Source organism: Amblyraja radiata, chromosome 37, assembly GCF_010909765.2.
Source record: "Amblyraja radiata isolate CabotCenter1 chromosome 37, sAmbRad1.1.pri, whole genome shotgun sequence".
Lineage (NCBI taxonomy): Eukaryota > Metazoa > Chordata > Chondrichthyes > Rajiformes > Rajidae > Amblyraja > Amblyraja radiata.
Window position 1 is genome coordinate 19510057 of NC_045992.1, and position 20632 is coordinate 19530688.

Below are 20632 nucleotides of genomic sequence, written 5' to 3' on the forward strand. Positions count from 1 at the left end.
GAAGTTGAAGGTGGACCCCCCTGTGTCTACCTTCAACTCCCTGTCTGTGGTGGCTCAGCGGGATGGGCAGGGGCTCTGGGGAGAGGGTTGCGTTTCTGGTCGAGACCCTTCTTCAGACAATCATAAGTACTCTCATTGACGAGAGTTCAGTTCAGTCTGAAGAAAGGTCTTCTCTCCAGAGTCACTGCGCTGCCTGTCCTGCTGAGCTACTCCAACTTTCGTCTATCTTCAATTTCAGATTTAGATAAAGTTCTCATGCAGGAGTTTATAGCGTCTACCCCCCCCCCCCTCCTTCCCAACCTCAGCCTCACGGACCTTAGCGTACCCCTAGTTCCTAAAACCCATTTCCATCACTGATTGCAATATATATGTAACACCACATTGCAGGCTCTACAGAGAATGTGATTATATTGAGTGGATGTTTCTAGAATAATTTATGGGAATTAAACATTAAATTCGTTCCATGTGGCACATAAATTCATGACAGTGAGATTTAAAAATAATGTTACATTGTGAATTCTTATGTGAATGGGATTTGTTTGTTAATTGGAAACAGGCTATTCTTAAAAATTATCCTTTTCTTAAGAAATTGAATCTACAGGACATAGGAAAGTAGTGGGCAGAAAGGCATGTCATGCGTGGTTTGAAGAGCAAAAACTCGTAGTTTACAATGCCAAAATGGAAAAGTTGAGGAAAAACAAGATGTACAGAGTTGTTTATAGGTTACAATCTGAGGAGTATGATGATACTACTGATTATGATATGCCAATGTACCAGCTAGCAACTGATCTTCTCCATAAAGACCTGGTCTATTGCTAGAAAGTGTAATTTATTTACCTATCTGTTACGTACTTACAGCATATACTACAATAATATTAAAGTTCTGATCTTGGGAATATCACATTTTTGAATTTTCAAGGCAGTCTGGGTGTTTATTACTATTTCCGTCACAAGGGTCAATTTTGGAATTAGCTACAATTAGGTAATTAACTAATTATATGCTTTCAGGTCATCCAAGTAAGATGTTTTATATTTGTTTCAGAATGCTTAAATCTATAATAACTGAAAATTTCATTCAGTTCTCTTAATTTTTAAGAAAGTTATGGGCTTTTGACTGTCCTCGATCACAGCTTTTGTGTTAAGTCAATGGAAAAGCAATAGGGAACAAGATGCTAATTTCCGAGTATGAAAAGTGCCATAACGTGTTTAATACAGAAGATATGAAAGTGAATTAGGTTTCAAATTAAACTTCTTTTTATGCTTTATCTGATGGGATAATTTGCAAACTTGATTTTTTAAATCTCAAAATGTTGTAACATTGATAGAAAATGTACCTGCATCTTGGAGGCCGAAGGTTAGGTTGTTAGCCAAGAAAGATAGACTTTGTTATTCCTCAGTACAGCAACATCAATAATTTGCTCTTGCGCTGGTCCCCTCACTGTTCAGATGGAGAGCACTGCCAGAGGTGAGCGAGCCAGCAGAAGTCGCTGAGATGGCAGTCGGTTCCGCTCTACAGTGATGGCGGCCGCTTGTAGCCACGCGAGCTGCTTCCCTCCCCGGCCACAATGCAGTTACTCCGCGCCCGGAGCGCCGCGGCAGCGGTGAGTGAGTGGGTTACTGGCATGAACCCGACCCCCTCCTTCACAACGCTCCCGCCCTTCCCACAACTTTACCCCTGGCTAGACTCCCCACACGCTGTGAAGGAATTCTCCGCCCAATTGGTCTCCCCCCAATTGAGTAATCTTCTGGAATTTTTTGAGGATGTGACAAGTAAAATGGATGAAGGGGAGCCAGTGGATGTAGTGTATCTAGACTTTCAGAAAGCTTTTGATAAGGTCCCGCACGGGAGACTGGTGACTAAAATTAGAGCACATGGTATTGGGGGTAGGGTGTTGACATGGATAGAAAATTGGTTGGCAGACCGGAAGCAAAGAGTAGGAACGGGTCCTTTTCAGAATGGCAGGCAGTGGCGAGCGGAGTGCCGCAAGGCTCGGTGTTGGGGCCGCAACTGTTTACCATATATATTAATGATTTGGAAGAGGGAATTAGGAGCAACACGAGCAGGTTTGCGGATGACACAAAGCTGGGTGGCAGTGTGAACTGCGAAGAGGATGTTAGGAGGTTGCAGGGTGACCTGGACAGGTTGAGTGAGTGGGCAGATGCGTGGCAGATGCAGTATAATATAGATAAATGTGAGGTAATCCACTTTGGCGGCAAAAACAAGGGGGCAGATTATTATCTCAATGGGGTTAGGTTAGGTAAGGGGGAGGTGCAGCGAGACCTGGGCGTCCTTGTACAATACAATACAATACAATTTATTGTCATTTGAGCCTCAATGAGGCTCAAACGAAATTCCGTTTGCACAGCCATACAAACAAACACAATTTCCTACAGACATACACACAATTTAATTCACACAAACATCCATCACCCACTGTGATGGAAGGCAAAGTCTTTTCTCTCCCCTGTTCTTCATTTCTCCCCCGATGTCCAAGCCCCAGGCGGGCGATGATAGGTCCCACGGCCATTTTCGGCCATGCCGGGTGATTTACGGCCCCGCTCCCGGTCTAAAAGTCACAGTGTTGGAGCCCCCGGCGGGCACTGGAATGTCCCACGGCCATGAAGCCGTGCCGGGCGATGTACGTCCCCGCTCCGGGTCGTTCCAACCCCGCGACACAGGCTGGAGAAGTTGCGCAGCGGTCTCTCCACCCGGACCCGCGAGCTCCCGATGTCCCGGTCCACCGGACCTGCGGCTGCGTTGCTGGAGCCTCCGAGCCCCAGGAGTTGAGTCGCAGCAGCGAGTCACCACCGCTCCCCACCCTCCGAAGCCGGCAAGCCCCACGATAGTGAGTAGTCCGCAGCTCCGCAGTCTCCCGAGCCCCCGGGTCATTCAGGTTGGAGGCCGCTCCACGGTGCTAGGCCCCAACGACAACGGAGACCCGACAGGGAAAAGGTCGGGTCTCCAGGACAGGGAAGAGATTTTAAAGTTTCCCTCTTCCCCCCCCCCCCCCGCCCCCCACATATACACATTTAAAACCAGTATTAAAAAAACACCAACACTACATTTAACTAGACAAAAAATAAAAAAAAGACAGACAGGCTGTAGGGGCCGCTGCAACGGGTGAGGTTCTTCTGCAGTTGTATGGGGCTCTGGTTAGACCACATCTGGAGTATTGTGTGCAGTTTTGGTCTCCTAATTTGAGGAAGGACATCCTTGTGATTGAGGCAGTGCAGCGTAGGTTCACGAGATTGATCCCTGGGAGGGCGGGACTGTCATATGAAGAAAGATTAAAAAGGCTAGGCTTGTATTCACTGGAGTTTAGAAGGATGAGGGGGTATCTCATAGAAACATATAAAATTATAAATGGACTGGACAAACAACATGCAGGAAAAATGTTCCCAATATTGGACGCGTCCAGAATTAGGGGGCAGAGTCTTAGAATAAAGGGGAGGTCATTTAAGACTGAGGTGAAAAAAAACGTTTTCACCCAGAGGCTTGTGAATTTATGGAATTCCCTGCCACAGAGGGCGGTGGAGGCCAAGTCACTGGATGAATTTAAGAGAGAGTTAGATAGAGCTCTAGGGGCTAGTGGAGTCAAGGGATATGGGAAGAAGGCAGGCACGGATTATTGATAGGAGACGATCAGCCATGATCACAATGAATGGCCTCCTCCTGCACATATTTTCTATGTTTCTATGGTCCCTTGAACTAGTACAGTCATTCAATAAGATGACAACTGATTCATGTTGATCCGGTGTGCTCCCATTTTTCCCCACCATCTTTCCACCTGCCGTCAGCCATTCAATAATTCAGAAAGAAGGAGATTTGGAAGCCTTGGGCAAATTGAATTGTTACTTTATTTATTTTTATTTTTACGAAGAGGAGAACAATCTGCACATGCGCGGTTTAAGATTTTTTTAAAGCCGACTGACTGTCATATTATTCATGACACGCGTCTCATTTATAATTATTTATTTATATCTATATGAAAATTGTTCCCAATTGGGCCCCGCACCTCCTAAGGCCGGCCCTAACACCAAGCGTTGCAGCACTCCACTCGCCACTTGCCTGCCATTCTGAAAAGGACCCGTTCACTCCTACGCTTTGCTTCCTGTCTGTCAACCAATTTTCTGTCCACGTCAGCACCCTACCCCCAATACCATGTGCTCTAATTTTAGTCACCAGTCTCCCGTGCGGGACCTTATCAAATGCTTTCTGAAAGTCTAGATACACTACATCCACTGGCTCCCCTTCATCCATTGTATTTGTCACATCATCAAAATATTCCAGAAGATTAGTCAAGCATGATTTCCCTATCATAAATCCATGTTGACTTGGACTAATCATTTCACTGCTATCCAAATGCCCCATTATTACCTCTTTAATAATTAACTCCAGCATGATTCCCACCACTAAAGTCAGCCTAACTGGTCTGTAATTCCCCGTTTTCTCTCACTCGCTCCTTTCTTGAAAAGTGGGATAACATTAGCTATCCTCCAATCCACAGGAACTGATCCTGAATCTATTGAACATTGGAAAATGATCACCAATGCGTCCACTATTTCTAGAGCCACCTCCCTGAGGACCCTGGGATGCAGTCCATCAGGCCCAGGGAATTTATCATCCTTCAGTCACATTAGCCTATCCAATACTATTTCTCGCCTAACAAAAATTTATTTCAGTTCCTCGACCCCCTTGGTTCCTCTGTCCTCCGGTAGTGAAGACAGATCCGAAGTACCTGTTCAACTCTTCGCCATTTCCTTGTTCCCCATAATAATTTCACCCGTGTCTGCCTTCAAGGGACCCACATTTGACTTTGCTATTATTTTTCCCTTAACATATCTAAAGAAGCGTTTACTGTCCTTCTCTACATTCCTAGCCAGCTTCCCCTCGTACTTCTGTTGTCCTATGAAAGTTTCCCAATCCTCTGGCTTCCGGGTACTCTTTGCTGTGATATACTTCTTCTCTTTTAGTTTTATTCTATCCCTAACTTCTCTTGTTAACCACGGTTGCCTCCTACTCCCCTTAGAATCTTTCTTCCTTTTTGGAATGAAATGATCCTGCGTCTTCCGGATTATGCCCAGAAATTCCTGCCATTGCTGTTCCACCATCATTTCTGCTAGGATCCCTTTCTGGTCTACCTTGAGCAGCTCCTCTCTCATGCCTTCATAGTCACCTTTGTTCAACTGCATCACTGACACTTCCAATTTAACCTTCTTCTCAAATTGCAGTTTAAAACTAATCATATTATGATCACTACCTCCAAGCGGTTACTTTACCTCGAGTTCTCTTATCAAATTTGGTTCATTGGACAACTCTAAATCCAGAATTGCCTTTTCTCTGGTCGGCTCCATTACAAGCTGCTCTAAGAATCCATTTCGGAGGCACTCTACAAACTCTCTTTCTTGAGGTCCTGAACCAACCTGATTTTCCCAGTCTACCTGCATATTGAAATGACCCATCACCACAGTGGCATTACTTTTGTTACATGCCAGTTTTAACTCTTGCTGCAACTTACACCCGACATCCGGGCTACTATTTGGGGGTCTGTAGATAACACCAATTAGTGTCTTCTTGCCTTTACAATTCCTCAACTCAACAACAGTGAATCTACCTCGTCAGTCCCGATGTCTTCCCACGCACGGGACTGAATTCCATCCCTCACCAGCAGAGCTACCCCCCCCCCCTCCTCTGCCCACCTGCCCGTCCTTTCTATAGGATGTATAACCCTGAATATTAAGTTCTCAGGCCCGATCCTCCTGCAGCCACGTCTCTGTAATCCCCACAATTTCATATCTACCAACCTCTATCTGAGCCTCAAGCTCATCTACTTTCATTCTTATACTTCGCGAATTCAAATACAATACAGTACTTTTAATTCCTGACGCATCTCACCATTCACATCAATCCCTATTACACTTGGCCATACTCTCCTATCCCTTTGTGAGCTTTCTTTCCCGTTAATTCTGGGGTCATTAACTATCCCTTTAGTCCCTTTCCCTTTAACTCAGTCCTTGACTATCCCATTTGACACCCTCCCCCCTTATTTTGTTTAAAACCACCTGTGTTGCAGTGGCAAACCTGCCTGCCAGAATGCCGGTCCCCCACCTGTTAAGGTGCAATCCGTCCCTTTTGTATAGTTCCCCCTTACGCCAAAACAGATCTCAGTGGTCTAAGAATCTAAATCCTTGCCCCCTGCACCAGTTCCCCAGCCACACATTCAGGTCCTGTATCTCCCTGTTCCTGCTCTCGCCAGCACGAGGAACTGGAAGCAAAACGGAGATAACCATCCTGGAGGTCCTGCTTTTCAGCACTTTTACAAGCTCTCTAAAGTCACACTTCAGAATATTCATCCCCTTCTTTCCGACATTGTTTGTGCCAACATGCACGACAACTTCTGGCTGCTCACCTTCGCCCTTGAGGATTTTCTGCACTCTGTTCATGACATCCTGGATCCTGGCACCCGGGAGGCAGCACACCATCCTCGAATCCGGTCTGTTGCCGCAGAAACCCCTGTCCGTACCTCTCACAATTGAGTCTCCAACCACCACTGCGTTGCCTGACGTCGGCCTCTTTGGTTTTGGCTCAACAGCGCTTTTTGCTTCGCAAGCCAGTGCGCTGCTCAGTGCGTCAACGTCTTCTGTCCCAAACCAGCTTCTAAGTGGGTGAACCTGTTAACAAGAGGTACAACACCCGGGGACCTGTGCATTCCATGTTTACTTCCCTTTCTCACTGTCCCCCACCTTCTCTCTTCCAGTACCTTAGTTGTAACAATCTTGCTGTAGGACTCGTCGAGGAACGATTCAGCCTCTCAGACGAACCCAAGGTCATCCACTTGCTTCTCCAGTTCCCCAACACGGTCCTTCAGGAGCTGTACCTGGATGCACTTCCCACACTTGTAGCAGTTAGAGGCACCAGCGATGTCCTTGACCTCCCACATACAGCAAGCATCGCACTGAATCAGCTTGCCTGACATCTTCTTTTGTCTCTCTCTCTCCAGCGTATTGCGTAGTCTCCTCCTCACTGAAGACTCTAGAGCCAAAGACTCACACTTTACTCACAAGGCCGCTCTCCTAAAGCAACCTTGCATACATTGACTGATAAATTGCCTAATTCACCAATTTACAAACCAAATTTCTCAGTTTTAAACAGTTTGTCCCCTGTGACTTACTCAACTCCCCCACGGGCTTGGGCCAATCAATGCTTCTTCCTGCTTCTCCTTGGTGCTGCTTCTTCAAAATCCACGTAAGCTCTGTGTTAAGTCTGTCTGCGTTTTTTCGCTCTTTTTCGATTGTTTTTGCGCTAATTTTAAAACTGCGCAAACTGCAAAGGACAAGATGAGAGGGCGGGCGGGCGGGCAGGCAGGCAAGCTTTGTTCTCATGGGCGGTCTAATGTAAAAGGTAACAAAGTTTAAAAATCTTAAAAACTGCATAAGCGCAGATCGATCTGCTCTCCTGCCAGTCAGCGCCACATGGATTAATCTTTTCTCCTGTCACTCAGCGGGACGGTCCGCCACTTCCTGCGCCATCGCATCTTTACTGGAGCTGAGGACGGCCGATCGGAACAAATCTTCCAATCTGACACAATTTTTGGATGGAACGGAAGCCCAGCCCGGCCAAAAGGAAAGCGGAGAATCAGATCCCCGCGGAGGAGAACGTCCAGTAACCAGCGCCCGCTGTGAGTTCCCATCGCACTGTCACTTCCATCTCCTTCTGCTCTGGTCGCCCTCGTTGGCTCCTGTCCCCCATGATACCCCTCTCCCTCACAACCCCGTCTTTTCACCGAGCTCTCTCCCTGCCCCAACCCCCCTCCCTCCATAACTCCCCCTCCCCCTACACATCCGCCCATACACCCCCCTTCCGCCACACACCCCCTGCCCGACCACACCCCTGCCCACAACCACTCCCCCTACCACACCCCATCTCCCCTGCTCACCCCACCCGTCTCCTCCCCCCACAACCTGCTGACAACACCCGCCCCCTCCCTCATCCCCCGCTCACTCAAGCCCCCTCCACCCACAACCGTCCCGCAACCCACACACCCCTCTACCCATACACCCCCAGCCCACTCACCTCCTCCCTTGCCCACCTGCCCCCGCACACCCCCCCCCTCCCCCTGCCCTCACACCCCCATCAACACACCACCCTCCCCTCCACCCACAACCCCCCAACGAAATGAAAAAAACTTTCAAATTAAGGATGTTTCATTCGAACTATATTTAATATAAAATAATTATAAATAATTAAAAAAAAACATTAACATTTATGTCAGAAATTGACATTGTTGTGGGAAATCAACGTGGAGCGCGGGTGGGGTAGAGGTTGGAGGGTTGTCGAGCGCGGGGTAGCCAACCTCCAGCATCACATCACTGGATCTCCATGGACGCGGAACCGGTAGAGGCAGGTGTATTCTGGATGACCCCAGTTGTTATTCACCCTCAGTTCAATTAGTTTAAATGCTGCAGCATCTTTATTCTACAAAGCAAAAAAAACATGACGACAGATCAGGGAACCTGTGCTTCAGCATGAAAGTACTGCAGGCAGGAGAGAAGATGGATTAGCTACAAAATTAGACTTAAAACATCCTGCTGATCATGGATTTCAGGACAGTCTATTCAATTACATACAACATTGATAACAAGCATTTTATCATGGAAAAGGTAGATGTTTTAGATTAGATTAGATATAATTTATTAGATATAATTTATTGCCACAGCCAGGCTGGTGGAAATTTGGGTTGTCTGCAGCGATACAATAATAAAGAACACACAACCACAATAAAACTGTAACACAAACATCCACCACAGCATTCATCACTGTGGTGGAAGGCACAACATTTGGCCAGTCCTCCTCCATTTCCCCCCCGTGTACAGGACCAGAGTCCAGTCAGTCCAGGATCGGCTCTTCCTCACCGGAGACCGCGGCTTTAAGTTGTTGTAGGCCGCAGGCCGGCGGTCGAGATTTAAAGACCCCGCCGCAGCCAGAAGCACCGTAGACTGCAGGGCCGGCGGTCGAAGCTCCCCTCCAGGGGTGATGGTAAGTCCATGCCGGCCCCGCTGTAGAAGTCGGCCGTGGGCCGGCAGTGATGGCTTCTTCTTCCCCCGGGTCCCCAACGTGAGATCCCGGGCTGTAGACGCCGCATCAGCTGGAGCTCTGCAGACCGCGGCTTCAGGCTGCGACTTCAGGCTGCCGGCTGCCCCGGGTCAGCGAAACGGAGCGCTCCCCTCCAGCGAGGGCTCACCCGCTCCACGCCGAGAGTCCATGCTGCGCCCGCCGCTGAAGCCCCGGGCGCGTCTCCGGGAAAGGCCGCGTCGATCCTTGATGTTAGGCCACGGGGGAGGCGACCTGGAAAAACTCGCCTCTCCGTGGAGGAGGCGACCGAAGCGGTTTCCCCCACACCACCCCCCACACAAAACACACAAAGAAACATTAAATACAGACTTTAAAACATACTAAAAAAATCAAAAAAGGTTGAAAAATTGATGAGCTGCATGACATGGCTGCTGCCAGAGCAGCGCCCCCTCCGAGAGGTATAAGAACATGGATCTCAAATTACAGCAGGAAATACTGGGAGCAACAGCTTTACTCCATGTAACATCGTGGATGGGGAGAGAACATGCTTATTTACACAGGCTTGCTTTGTGGCAACTGACAAATTGTGAATAAAGTGGCCATGAAAAATAAACTTCTACTGTTGAAAGATAAATGGCTGGAGTAACTCAGTGGGTCAGGCAGCATTCCTGGACCTGCCTGTCCTGCTGAGTTACTCCAACATTTTGCGTCTTTCCTTGGTAAACCAGCATCTGCTGGTTCTTAATTCTACAATCCGTAATCTGGATTGGTTCAGCAAGTTTGAAACTTGTAGATGCTTCAAGTAGATCAGCCACTGATCCAGCTCTCCTCCGTTTCCCTATCTCTGCACCTGAAAACATGTTTATCCTTGACCAGATTGCATGAATGGTCAATTTAAAAAAGTATCTCTGCACACCTGCTGCCTGACACAAGTATTTCTAGCATTGTGTTTTAGTCCTCCATCACCTGCAGATTTGCAATTTTGTATTTTTAACGTCATTTGTTCCAGTCAATATGATATTTGCGATAATACGAGTCTGAAGAAGGGTCTGGACCTGAAACGCCGCCCATTCATTCTCTCCAAAGATGCTGCCTGACCCACTGAGTTACTCCTTAATTTTGTGTTCATATTCGGTGTAAAGCAAGTGCACTAGCAGCATGTCCGTTACAGCACCGATTTCTGCCGTTTCCAGGTGAGTTGATTAAAGGTATAAATAATGTAGGTTAATCGGCTTCGTAAAGAAGTAAATTGTCCCTCGCGTGTGTCTTGTGAGTGTGGAATTCTCTGCCTCAGAGGAGGGTTCTCTGGAAACTTTCAAGAGAGAGCTAAATAGAGCTCTTGAAGATAGTGGAATCAGTCGATATGGGGAGAAGGCAGGAACGGGGTACTGATTGTGGATGATAATGGCCTACTTCTGCACCAATTGTCCAGTGATACTGTTAGTGTGCGGGGATCGCTGGTCGGTGCGGACTAAGGGCCTGTTTCAGCACTGAATCTTTAAGCTAAACTGAAACATGGGTGAAGTCAGCACCAAAACTCAGAATCACAGTTCAAACACCAGTGAGCTAACTGTCAAATATTGGCACATGCCAGATTTTGCTTAACAGTTACTACATCGCAAAGCCTATTTTTGTAAAAGAGAGATAGATATTTGAGGCACAGGAAAATAAAAGCTTGCAGGAAATGGCCAAGGTTATAGGATTGTTCCAGCAAAGAATTAATGATCCCTTCTGCACTTCCATACCTGCACCTCAAACGTCTGGATTGAATCCCCTTCCTCATTATACGTATACTGTCCCAACAGGACCCCTTCGGCTTGATTTTCATCATCCAAGCCCTGTGAACAAATAGAAATTAGTACACAGAAAATTACTCTCCAGTCACCCCAACAATTATACCAACCTGATGAAAGCAGGACTTTCATCCTTGCCTGGAAGAAAGCTTGGTTGAATATATAAAGTCATTTCATTTCAAACAGAACTAGTAGTTCCCTAAAAGTCAATTGGAAAAATGCCCTCACCTCATTTAGCACATGAAGTAAATCTGTACACAATCAAACAGAATGAAACGATGTCCTGCATACGTAGCATCAACTCTCATCTGTGGTAGAATCAGTGTGTCCCACCACAGGGGCCTCATCGGGCACCTCTATACCCACAGAACTAGAGTGGAAGCAGGTCATCCTCAATCCTGAGAGAATACCAGTGAAGAATTGTTCACCCCCACTCAAGAAAGCATTGGCATAAAAATTGTCCCTAGTATGTGTAGGGTTGTGTTAACTTTAATCTCATCTGTTGGTTGTAAAGTTGCTTAATCACTAAATGATGCTTTTGTGGTTAGCAGTGTTGAGGATTGTGCAATAAAGTGACAAAACTCAGTGAAGACAGTGAAAACCCAGAATCACAGATCAAACATCATTATGAGCAATTTGGGTAGCATGGAAGTTTGAAGATTATATTAGAGGGCCTTTTGAGGGATTATTGTTCTGGACTGTGAAATGGAATTTGCTCATTTTTAACGGAACTTGTTAATACTATTGACGCGGATTGAGACCATTCGAGACCCTGGACATGGAATCCAATGTCCAAGAAAGCCTTGCCATGTTCAGCAGCATGCTCCAGACAGACACTCACATAAACAGAGAAGTCTTGAGGGGCACTCCTAATTGATCCATGCGGAGAAATGGATTTTGGAATGTGCTCCAAGGTAAAGGCTGTAGGCCTGATCCAGACAGCAAGCTCGATGACAACAAAGCCTTGGGAGCCTTTAAATGGCCAACAGTTCCCAGGATGAAACTCCGGCTGATAGAGAGAACATAAACAAAAAAATTAGGAAAGGTTCTCAGTTTAGTTAAAAAATACAGTGCGGAAACACAAAATATTAACACTATCCTCGACACACTCGGGATAATTTTTTTAACATTTACCAAGCCAATTAACCTACAAACCTGTACGTCTTTGGAGAATGGGAGGAAACCGAAGGTCCAGGAGCAAATCCACGCAGGTCACGGGGAGAACGTACGAACTCCGTACAGAGAGCACCTATAGTTGGGATCGAACTGGGTTCTCTGGCTCTGCAAGCGCTGTAAGGCAACAACTCTACCACTGTGCCTCCCACAATTCTCTACCCACAATTATCCCCCTTTCTTTCAACAGAACACTGATTCTTCCTAAAGGGACAGCAAAGATTTAGATTTTTGGACACAATCCACGTGAGGATACGAGGTTACTTACAGAATAATGGAAGGCATAGAGTGGATGTGGAAAGGACATTTCCACTGGAGGGAGAATCTAGGACCAGAGGTCATAGCCTCAGAATTAAACGCTGCGCCTTTAGAAAGGAGGTGAGGAGGAACTACATTGCCACAGAGGGCTGTGGAGTTCAAGTCAGTGGATACTTTCAGGGCTGCCAACTCTCACGCTTTGAGCGTGAGACTCACGCATTTCGACAAATTCTCACGCTGATCACAAATTTCTCACCCCCTGTCGTGAAAAATTCGGTGATCAACAAGAATTTAAACTGCATGGGCCGCGGGTGGAGAGACGGGGCGGAGGGAGGGATGATAGCAGCAGCAGGGGCAGTGTGATCAATTGCAACCCAAAATATGCTTTCTCCGATTTCCTCTAAATCTTTCTTTGCTTAAAAACTTATACCCTCTGGATTTAGGCTCCTCTGTAAACTACAGGCAAAAGCTGGCAAATGGGATTAGTTGTACGGGTATTTGATGGCTGACGTGGACGTGTTGGCCACAAAGGGTCTGTTTCTCTGCTATATGACTCCATAAGTGAAATTTAAAAATCTAAACTCAATTGAAGATTTGACAAACACACTGACAATCTACATTCAGGTGAGAGCAATGGGGAGCATAAAGCATTGTAGTTTGGTTAAAGCAGATGGAAGGAGGCCACTTTTCCTTCAGGAAGGATATTTTTGCTATGGAGGGATCACATCAAAAGTGCAGCAGATTAACTGTAGGGATGGCAGGGCTGACGTCTGAAGAGCAAGCTGGTCAATATTCACTGGGGTTTGGAAAGAATGATAATCTTATAGAAACCTACACAATTTAGAAGTTCCAACAGGACTGGAAAGATTAGAGGTAAGATGTTCCTGATGCTGGGGAGTTTCAGGACCAGTTTCACAGTGCAAGGATAAGGCGAGGTCATGTAGAACTCAGAGGGGGCGAAATCTCTTCATCCAGAGTAGTGAACTACCACCTCCAGTTTAAATTCCATTTGGAATATTTTGGAGGACCAAGAAACCAAGAACCAAGAATTCTCTATCATGGAATACAATTGAAATCAGATCGTTCAATATACTCATTTGTTAAATATTGTTTTTGTAGCTAGAGGGACCAAGAGGTATGGGGAGAAAGGTATGGGGAGTCCCCCAATTGAGGATCAATTTGGATGATCAGCCATGATCACACTGAGGGGTTGAGTGGGCTTGAAGGGCCACATTGCTTACTCCTGTTCATAATTTCCATGTTTCTATTCCATATCCCAGAACTGTGGTACTGAACAAGCACGCATGATGGGCCAATACATTACTTTTTTTGACATATATATCAATACCTTGCATTCTTCTGACTGGGAAGAACTGTTATGCAGACAGAGAATGTTTCACATAAACCTGGGGAAAGCAGAAGACACACACTAGTTGTGGTGCCCCCAACAGCAAATCTTGAAGTTGTGGACCTATAGCGTCTCTGTACCTTTCTGCCTCCAGGAGAGGATTCGAAAGTCACTGCTTTCTAGACGGAAGGGAGCAGCAGTAAAAGGATTATATACCTGAATGACAGCTCTGGGTGAGTGAGATTGGTACCACAGTGGAATGCCAAACAGACTATGAATAGTCTTGGTCTCTAACGTCTCTGTGCAGCGCGTGTGGATCACAGTGCCACCTAACAAGTGAAAAAATAATCAGAATCATATCACTGAATGGACAAAGTTAATCATGAATCCTTCAAGAAATATGCAGGTTTGCAGAGAACTGGTTCTGGACTCGTCCAACATTGGGAACATATTTCCTGCTTCTAGCTTCGCCAGTCCCTTTATAATTTTATATGTTTCTATAAGATCTCCCCTCATCCTTCTTAACTCCAGTGAATACAAGCCTAGTCTTTTCAATCTTTCCTGATATGACAGTCCCGCCATCCCAGGGATCAATCTTGTGAACCTACGCTGCACTGCCTCAATCACAAGGGTGTCCTTCCTCAAATTAGGAGATCAAAACTGTACACAATACTCCAGAGCCCTATACAACTGCTAGGATCCCATTCCAGTCTACCCTGGCTAGCTCCTCTCTCATGCCTTCATAGTCCCCTTTGTTCAACTACATCACTGGCAGTTCCGATTTAACCTTCTCCTTCTCAAATTGCAGATTAAAACTAATCATATTATGATCACTACCTCCAAGCGGTTCCTTTACCTCGAGTTCGCTTATCAAATTTGGTTCATTGGACAACTCTAAATCCAGAATTGCCTTCTCTCTGGTCGGCTCCATTACAAGCTGCTCTAAGAATCCATCTCGGAGTCACTCTCCAAACTCTCTTTCTTGGGGTCCTGAACCAACCTGATTTTCCCAGTCTACCTGCATATTGAAATCCTCCATCACAACAGTGGCATTACTTTTGTTACACGCCAGTTTTAACACCTGCTGCAACTTTCACCCTACATCCGGGCTACTATTTGGGGTCTGTAGATAACACCAATTAGTGTCTTCTTGCCTTTACAGTTCCTCAACTCAATCCACAGTGACTACCTCATCAGTCCCTATGTCTTCCCTCATAAGGGACTGAATTCCATCCCTCACCAGCAGAGCTACCCCACCCCCCGCCCACTTACATGTCCTTTCTATAGGATGTATAACCCTGAATATTAGGTTCCCAGGCCCGATCCTCCTGCAGCCACCTCAGTAATCCCCACAATGATCTTGACTATCCCATTTTACACCCCCCCCCCTTATTCAGTTTAAAACCGCCCTGTAGCAGTGGCAAACTTGCCTGCCAGAATGCTGGTCCCCCACTAGTTAAGAACTTTCCAATTTGTCCAAGAACTCAACACATCCAGCAAAACTGCAGAAATAGTTTAATGTTATAAATGCAACCGGAGGTTGCAGGTTGTGGAAGGTACCTGCAACCTCCGGCAACCACCTTCAACTAGCATCGCAACCGGCTTAGACTAAAAAATGACCGATTTTTAAAACGGCAACCTATTTTTAGTCGCGGCCGGTTTTAAATTTTTTGAAATAATCACCGGAAGATAGATGCGGAAACCACTTTCGACCATTAAGAAGACTGACAAAAACCTCCGGGAACCGCACGGAAACCTTGGGTGGGGCTCAAAGTCTCCAGAGGTTTCCATTCTGTTTTCCTAAGTGGGACAGGGGCATTACTCATCCCATCTGACTGGACATGGTCTGCATCCCTCTACTCCCTGTCTGTACATGTATCTGTCCAAATGCCTTTTAAAGATTACTATTATATCTGCTTCCACCACCTCCCCCGACAGCAAACCTACACCTGTGCAAGAAAAACTTGCCTCACACATCTCCTTTAAACATCTCCCCCTCTCACCTTAACTCGATGCCCTCGCGTATTTGACATTTCCACCCTGGGGAAAAGACTGACTACTACATCTATACATCTCTCATAATTTTATACACTTCTATCAGGTCTCGTCTCAGCCTCTGACGCTCCAGCAAAAAAAATTCCGTTTGTCCAACCTCCCCTTATAGCTAATATTCTATTCTAGCATTTTGTCTAATCCAGGCAGTATCCTGGTCATTCTGCAGATGGCAGAAACCTAAAGCAGATCTTCAGTTTTCTACACAATTCCAATTAAATCCAATGTTAGCTTGAGAAGACCCAAGCTTCTATCCACATTTCAAACCATGAGCTTGTCTTCTTTTCTTGCACTTCTACAGGTGTTTAAGATTTCATTCGTCTGCCACTAGTTGCATCTCCACCGATCCAGCTGGTATCGACGTTCATCTCAAATGTCTCCTGGTCTCCAGTCTATCTATTTTGTTCTCACTTTCTCTGCAACTTAAACTTTGCTTCAAGGAATAAAACTGGCTAACCAACAGAAGAGCACAGCACAGGGCAGCACAGTGACGGATCGGTAGATCTCCTGCCTGACAACACCAGAGATTTGAGTTTGATCCTGACTACGGGTGCGGTCTGTACGCAGTTTGTACATTCTCCCTGTGACCGCATGTGTTTTCTCCCATTTCCTCCCACACTCCAAAGATGTACAGGCTTGTAGGTTAATTGTAAGTTGTAAAATTGGCCAGAGGGTAGAATAAGATCTACCTTTTCTTCATACGCATTAAATGACTTTGAATTAAAGATTTGCAGATGATACTGTGAGCTGGGGATATTAATGGAATTCGAAGCAAGAACAGAATAGGGTTTGAACAGGCTGGTTACAGCTCGAATTCAAATGTGAAATATTTCATTTTGGGAGGAGGAATAAGGCAATGTAAACTAGAGGGCACAATTCTAAAAGGAGTGAAGAAACAACAGTGTCTCTGGAATGGGTGACGCTTCGGGTTGAGACGCTTCATCAGACCTTCACATCCTTCTTACACACGTGGGTGATATATGTGCCTAGTTTACTGAAAGAAGGAAGTTTAGGATGTTGTTTAAAAACTCCTGTACTTTATAAATAACGGCTCAGGGTACAAGAGCAAAGAAGTGATGGGGGAACTTTAAAACACAGGCTTTGCCACAGCTGGTGTAGTGCATCTAGTCCTTGCTGCCTTGCCCTCAGAAAGACACAAAGCTTCGGAGAGAGAGCACAAGAGATTAACCAATGTGCTTGCAGGGATGGTGGAGCAGTGGACAGAATGAAGATGGCCGATTGTGCCCCAGGGCATTGTCATCCAACCGATGGCTCAGCCTTTAAATGAGTTGTGGCTGGCGCAACATCAAGCAGTTACAAGTTAAATTAACATTCAGCAGTGTGTACCTCAGCAGCTCTGGGGAAACGTGTACTGTGAACATAGATTTGTACTTGCCTATTCAGGACATATCGCCCAGTGTGAAAAGCACCCTATTCCTTGGGAGCAAGTCAAACATGACTAAAGTGCCAGCCCACACAACAGTCTGTTACATTCACAGTTTTACTTGGCCCGGGCTTTTGGCTGATACTTACCAGCAGATTCCAGTGCATAATCCACCAATCCAACCCTGTCAGCGCTGTACAGTTTCAGGGCTTGCTCCACAATGCTTTCCACTTCCTATCAAAGGAAAAGATAACAATAATCTGGGATAAGAAGGGGGCAATAGAGTGCGGAGCCCACACACATACGGAAACCAGACGTGCAATGCTCCCTTCAACAGTTCCCACAAAATGTTCACTCTTATCCATTCCCATAATCTGGAATTAGCAAGGTCTAATAAAAGTGTGCAATGGAGAGCCCAAGTATACTGCATAGAAGGCGGGAGGATCATGTGATTAGGTCAATAATTATTAAAGTACATTGACATGGATAGGACAGGTTTGGAGGGATATGGGTCAAACGCAGGCAGGTGGGACTAGTGTAGTTGTTGGCTGATGTAGATTTATACAATGTTCCATTCAGTTTGACATTGCCTTACTACTTGTCCTTCACAGAAAGGTTCCTGAAAAAAACTACCTTTGACCACAAGTGATCAACGTAGAACGAGCTACAGGCACCGTGGTAGAAGGACTCGATGGATCCCATCAGATGGCTTCCCAATCAGACAGAGGAACTCGCCAACAGTAGTGTGAGGAACCTTCCCAGTCAGACCCTGCCTGCTCGGTCAGAAATGTACCCCACTGCACGCTGCCATTGAGATGGTTGTGGTGTGGACAACATTTGAAAAAGTTACTTTTATAACTACTAAACCAGGTTCGCTTCTTAATAAACAGACACCACACAAACTGTTTGGTAGACCAGTTCAAAACTTTACTTAATATCGGCCGATGGAAGGGAGCGAGAATTCCAGCTAAGTGACCAATGTAGACACTGTCCTCGATCCACTTCTCTGAACAACACAATTACCTTGCATTAAATAGGTTTTTTTTTGTCCCCTTAGCACATTCCAGACATTAGTCATGGTCAGAGGTACAGGAAAAGGTTTCCACAGGATGCATCACATCAAAGGCATTTTGTTTACATGGTACAAGATATACTAAAAACATTGGCCATTTTATCTTCAAAGAGATCACCCTAGCTCTTTCGCTGCTTCCTCTCTGTCACTTGGTCCCTCATAAACATAGGACACTTGGTTTACGGCATCTTATCTTTCTACTTCCCTGGTTCCTCTCTGTCACTTGGTCCCTCATAAACATTGGCCATTTGGTTTACGACATCTTACATCAAAGAGATCACCCTAGCTCTTTTTCTGCTTGACACATGGGAAACAATGTTATAGGATTTATTATCTCACACACCCGCAACCTAAGGCAAGCCTAATTTAAGACTAAATATAAGCTGTAAACTAGCCCAGAAGCCAATTTAATATCTTCTTATATTTTTTTACCAAAATTCGGCTTCATCACGTTCACCTCCTTATGCACTGGGTGTTTGATAGGAATGTCAGAAGAAGAATGCAAGGGCTCTTGTCATGGTTCATCCTGAGCAGTTCTGCATCAGTGATCTAGGAGCTGTTCACAGGGACGCACAACAAGATAAATGTCAACTGCTGCTGGAAGATCATTATCTCAGCGGAAGACTCACTTTGGTCTGCCCAAAAATTGATCTTCCTGCACAAGATGTCGGTAAATGAATTGCTGCCGACTGGCACATCCCAGGGTGCGAGAGTATGTGGTGTGTGGGACACACTGAAGGTCAGTGCAGTCACCGCAGAGGCTGTGGGGAAGTAGCCTTGGTCTAAGGTCCAGCCATCACTAGACACTGAGGGACTCTCAGACACTTCATGGGAGCACTGTTTAAGGATGTGGTGTTGATTGAAACATTGCAAGCAAAAGTGCTGAATTAATGGAACATAGAAGCAAGACATGCCCCAATTTCATTAACTATATATTATGAATAAATTACTTTTCTGAAATACAATAGTCTGTTCCAGAGTTAGAGCCACTGGTTGCTTGCATGCTTGTACCTTAATAATCCCTGCTCTGACAGCTGCCTCCATTGCCAGACCAGGATATAGTGAAGCATCAGAGCGGATCTTCTTCTCCAAGCCAGCAAGGAGGGCCTCGAGTTCCAGGCGATGGACCAGTTGTGCTGGCAGAGGTTCCCCGGTGCTGTCTTGTGAGGAACCAAACAGCAGTTTGTTGACAAGTGGAAGCAACGCCTTCTCGTTCTAAACATACAAGAGCTGGATAGTCAGTGCTCCTCCTTGTAAACATTGAAGTCAATGCACAGCAGTATCTTTGTCATCGTAAAAAAACATTATTTTACAAATGTTGATCCTTTAGTGAGGGAGACAAGGCAAGGGAATACATTATAGCTGAAAGGATACTGAACTGTGGTGGGGAACAGAAATATCTTGGAGAGCTTGTCGTGTAGGAAGGAAATGCAGATGCCGGTTTACACTGAAGATAGACACAAAATGCTGGAGTTATTCAGCGGTTTGTGTCTATCTGATGTTCCAGAGATGCTGTACGTCCCACTGAGTTACTCCAGCATTTTGTGTCTATCTTTGGAGAGCTTGTTCATGGATCTTTGAAGGCAGAGGGACATTCATCTTGGAACTGTGGAAAATGTTAGCTCAGAAGTACCTGTAACATTGTGTGGATTCTGGTTGCCATTCTACAGGATTGATGGGAGTGCACTAGAGAGGCACAAGAAAGGTTTACGACATTGGCAGGACTGGAGAAGAAAGGTTGCAAGGAGAGAGTCGCCAGGAACTGCAGCAGGTAGATTGTTTGAGTGGTTATAATATTATAGAAAAAGAGATAAAATGCTGGAGGAACTCAGCGCGACAGGCAGCATCTCTGGAGAGAAGGAATGGATCATGTTTCAGATTGAGACCCTTATTCAGACGTCTCATCCCGAAATATCATCCATTCCTCCCCCCCTAGAGATGCTGCCTGTCTCGCTGATGTCTATCTGTGGTGTAAACCAGCATCTGCAGTTCCTTCCTCCACATAATGTTATGATATTCTGACTGGTCCATTCAGAGGAAACAAGGTAACCATCTTTCCTACACAAAATTGGAAATGGAATTCATTTGGCACAAGGGTTTGATGCAATTAGTACAGTGGGCCAAGGGTTCACTGCCAGAATGGTTGTTGCAAGCAGAACTCACATTTACTAGGCACCTAGACCAGCAGTAGACGAGGCTGTGAGCAAGATTCACCTGGCCTCACAGCACGTAAAACAGAAGCTGGGAACTATAGGTCAATTGACAGGTACATGGATAGGACAGGTTTGGAGGTATATGGACCAAACGCAGGCAGGTGGGACTAGTGCAGCTGGGACATGTTGGCAGGTGTGGACGAGTTGGGCCGAAGCGTCTGTTTCCACACTGTATGATTCTAATTCATCCAGCACTCATAGTTCGCAAGAGGAAATAACTAATCATTTGGTGAGCTGAATCTAATCAAATACAGCCGACATGGTTT

General features: G+C 45.8%; 1 protein-coding gene across 1 annotated transcript; it reads right to left on the reverse strand.

Moving 5' to 3' along the window:
- Positions 1-8340: 8340 nt before the first annotated feature.
- LOC116966383 (SUN domain-containing protein 2-like) lies at positions 8341-19795 on the reverse strand. The gene is made up of 7 exons (XM_033012585.1): positions 19787-19795; positions 19165-19368; positions 17231-17315; positions 13862-13974; positions 11708-11875; positions 10819-10911; positions 8341-8476 (listed from the first exon to the last, which is right to left on the reverse strand). The coding sequence occupies exons 1-7, from the start codon at positions 19793-19795 to the stop codon at positions 8363-8365; spliced, it is 786 nt and encodes a 261-aa protein (XP_032868476.1). The 3' UTR covers positions 8341-8362.
- Positions 19796-20632: the final 837 nt, after the last annotated feature.

Excerpts from the sequence above, each read along its gene's own strand:
- LOC116966383 (XM_033012585.1), bottom strand. Across the intron at positions 13,975-17,230 it reads TTATGCACTGGAATCTGCTG|GTGGCACTGTGATCCACACG; the intron begins GTAAGTATCAGC and ends TTCACTTGTTAG. Across the intron at positions 8,477-10,818 it reads TCCAGACGTTTGAGGTGCAG|AATAAAGATGCTGCAGCATT; the intron begins GTATGGAAGTGC and ends TTTGCTTTGTAG.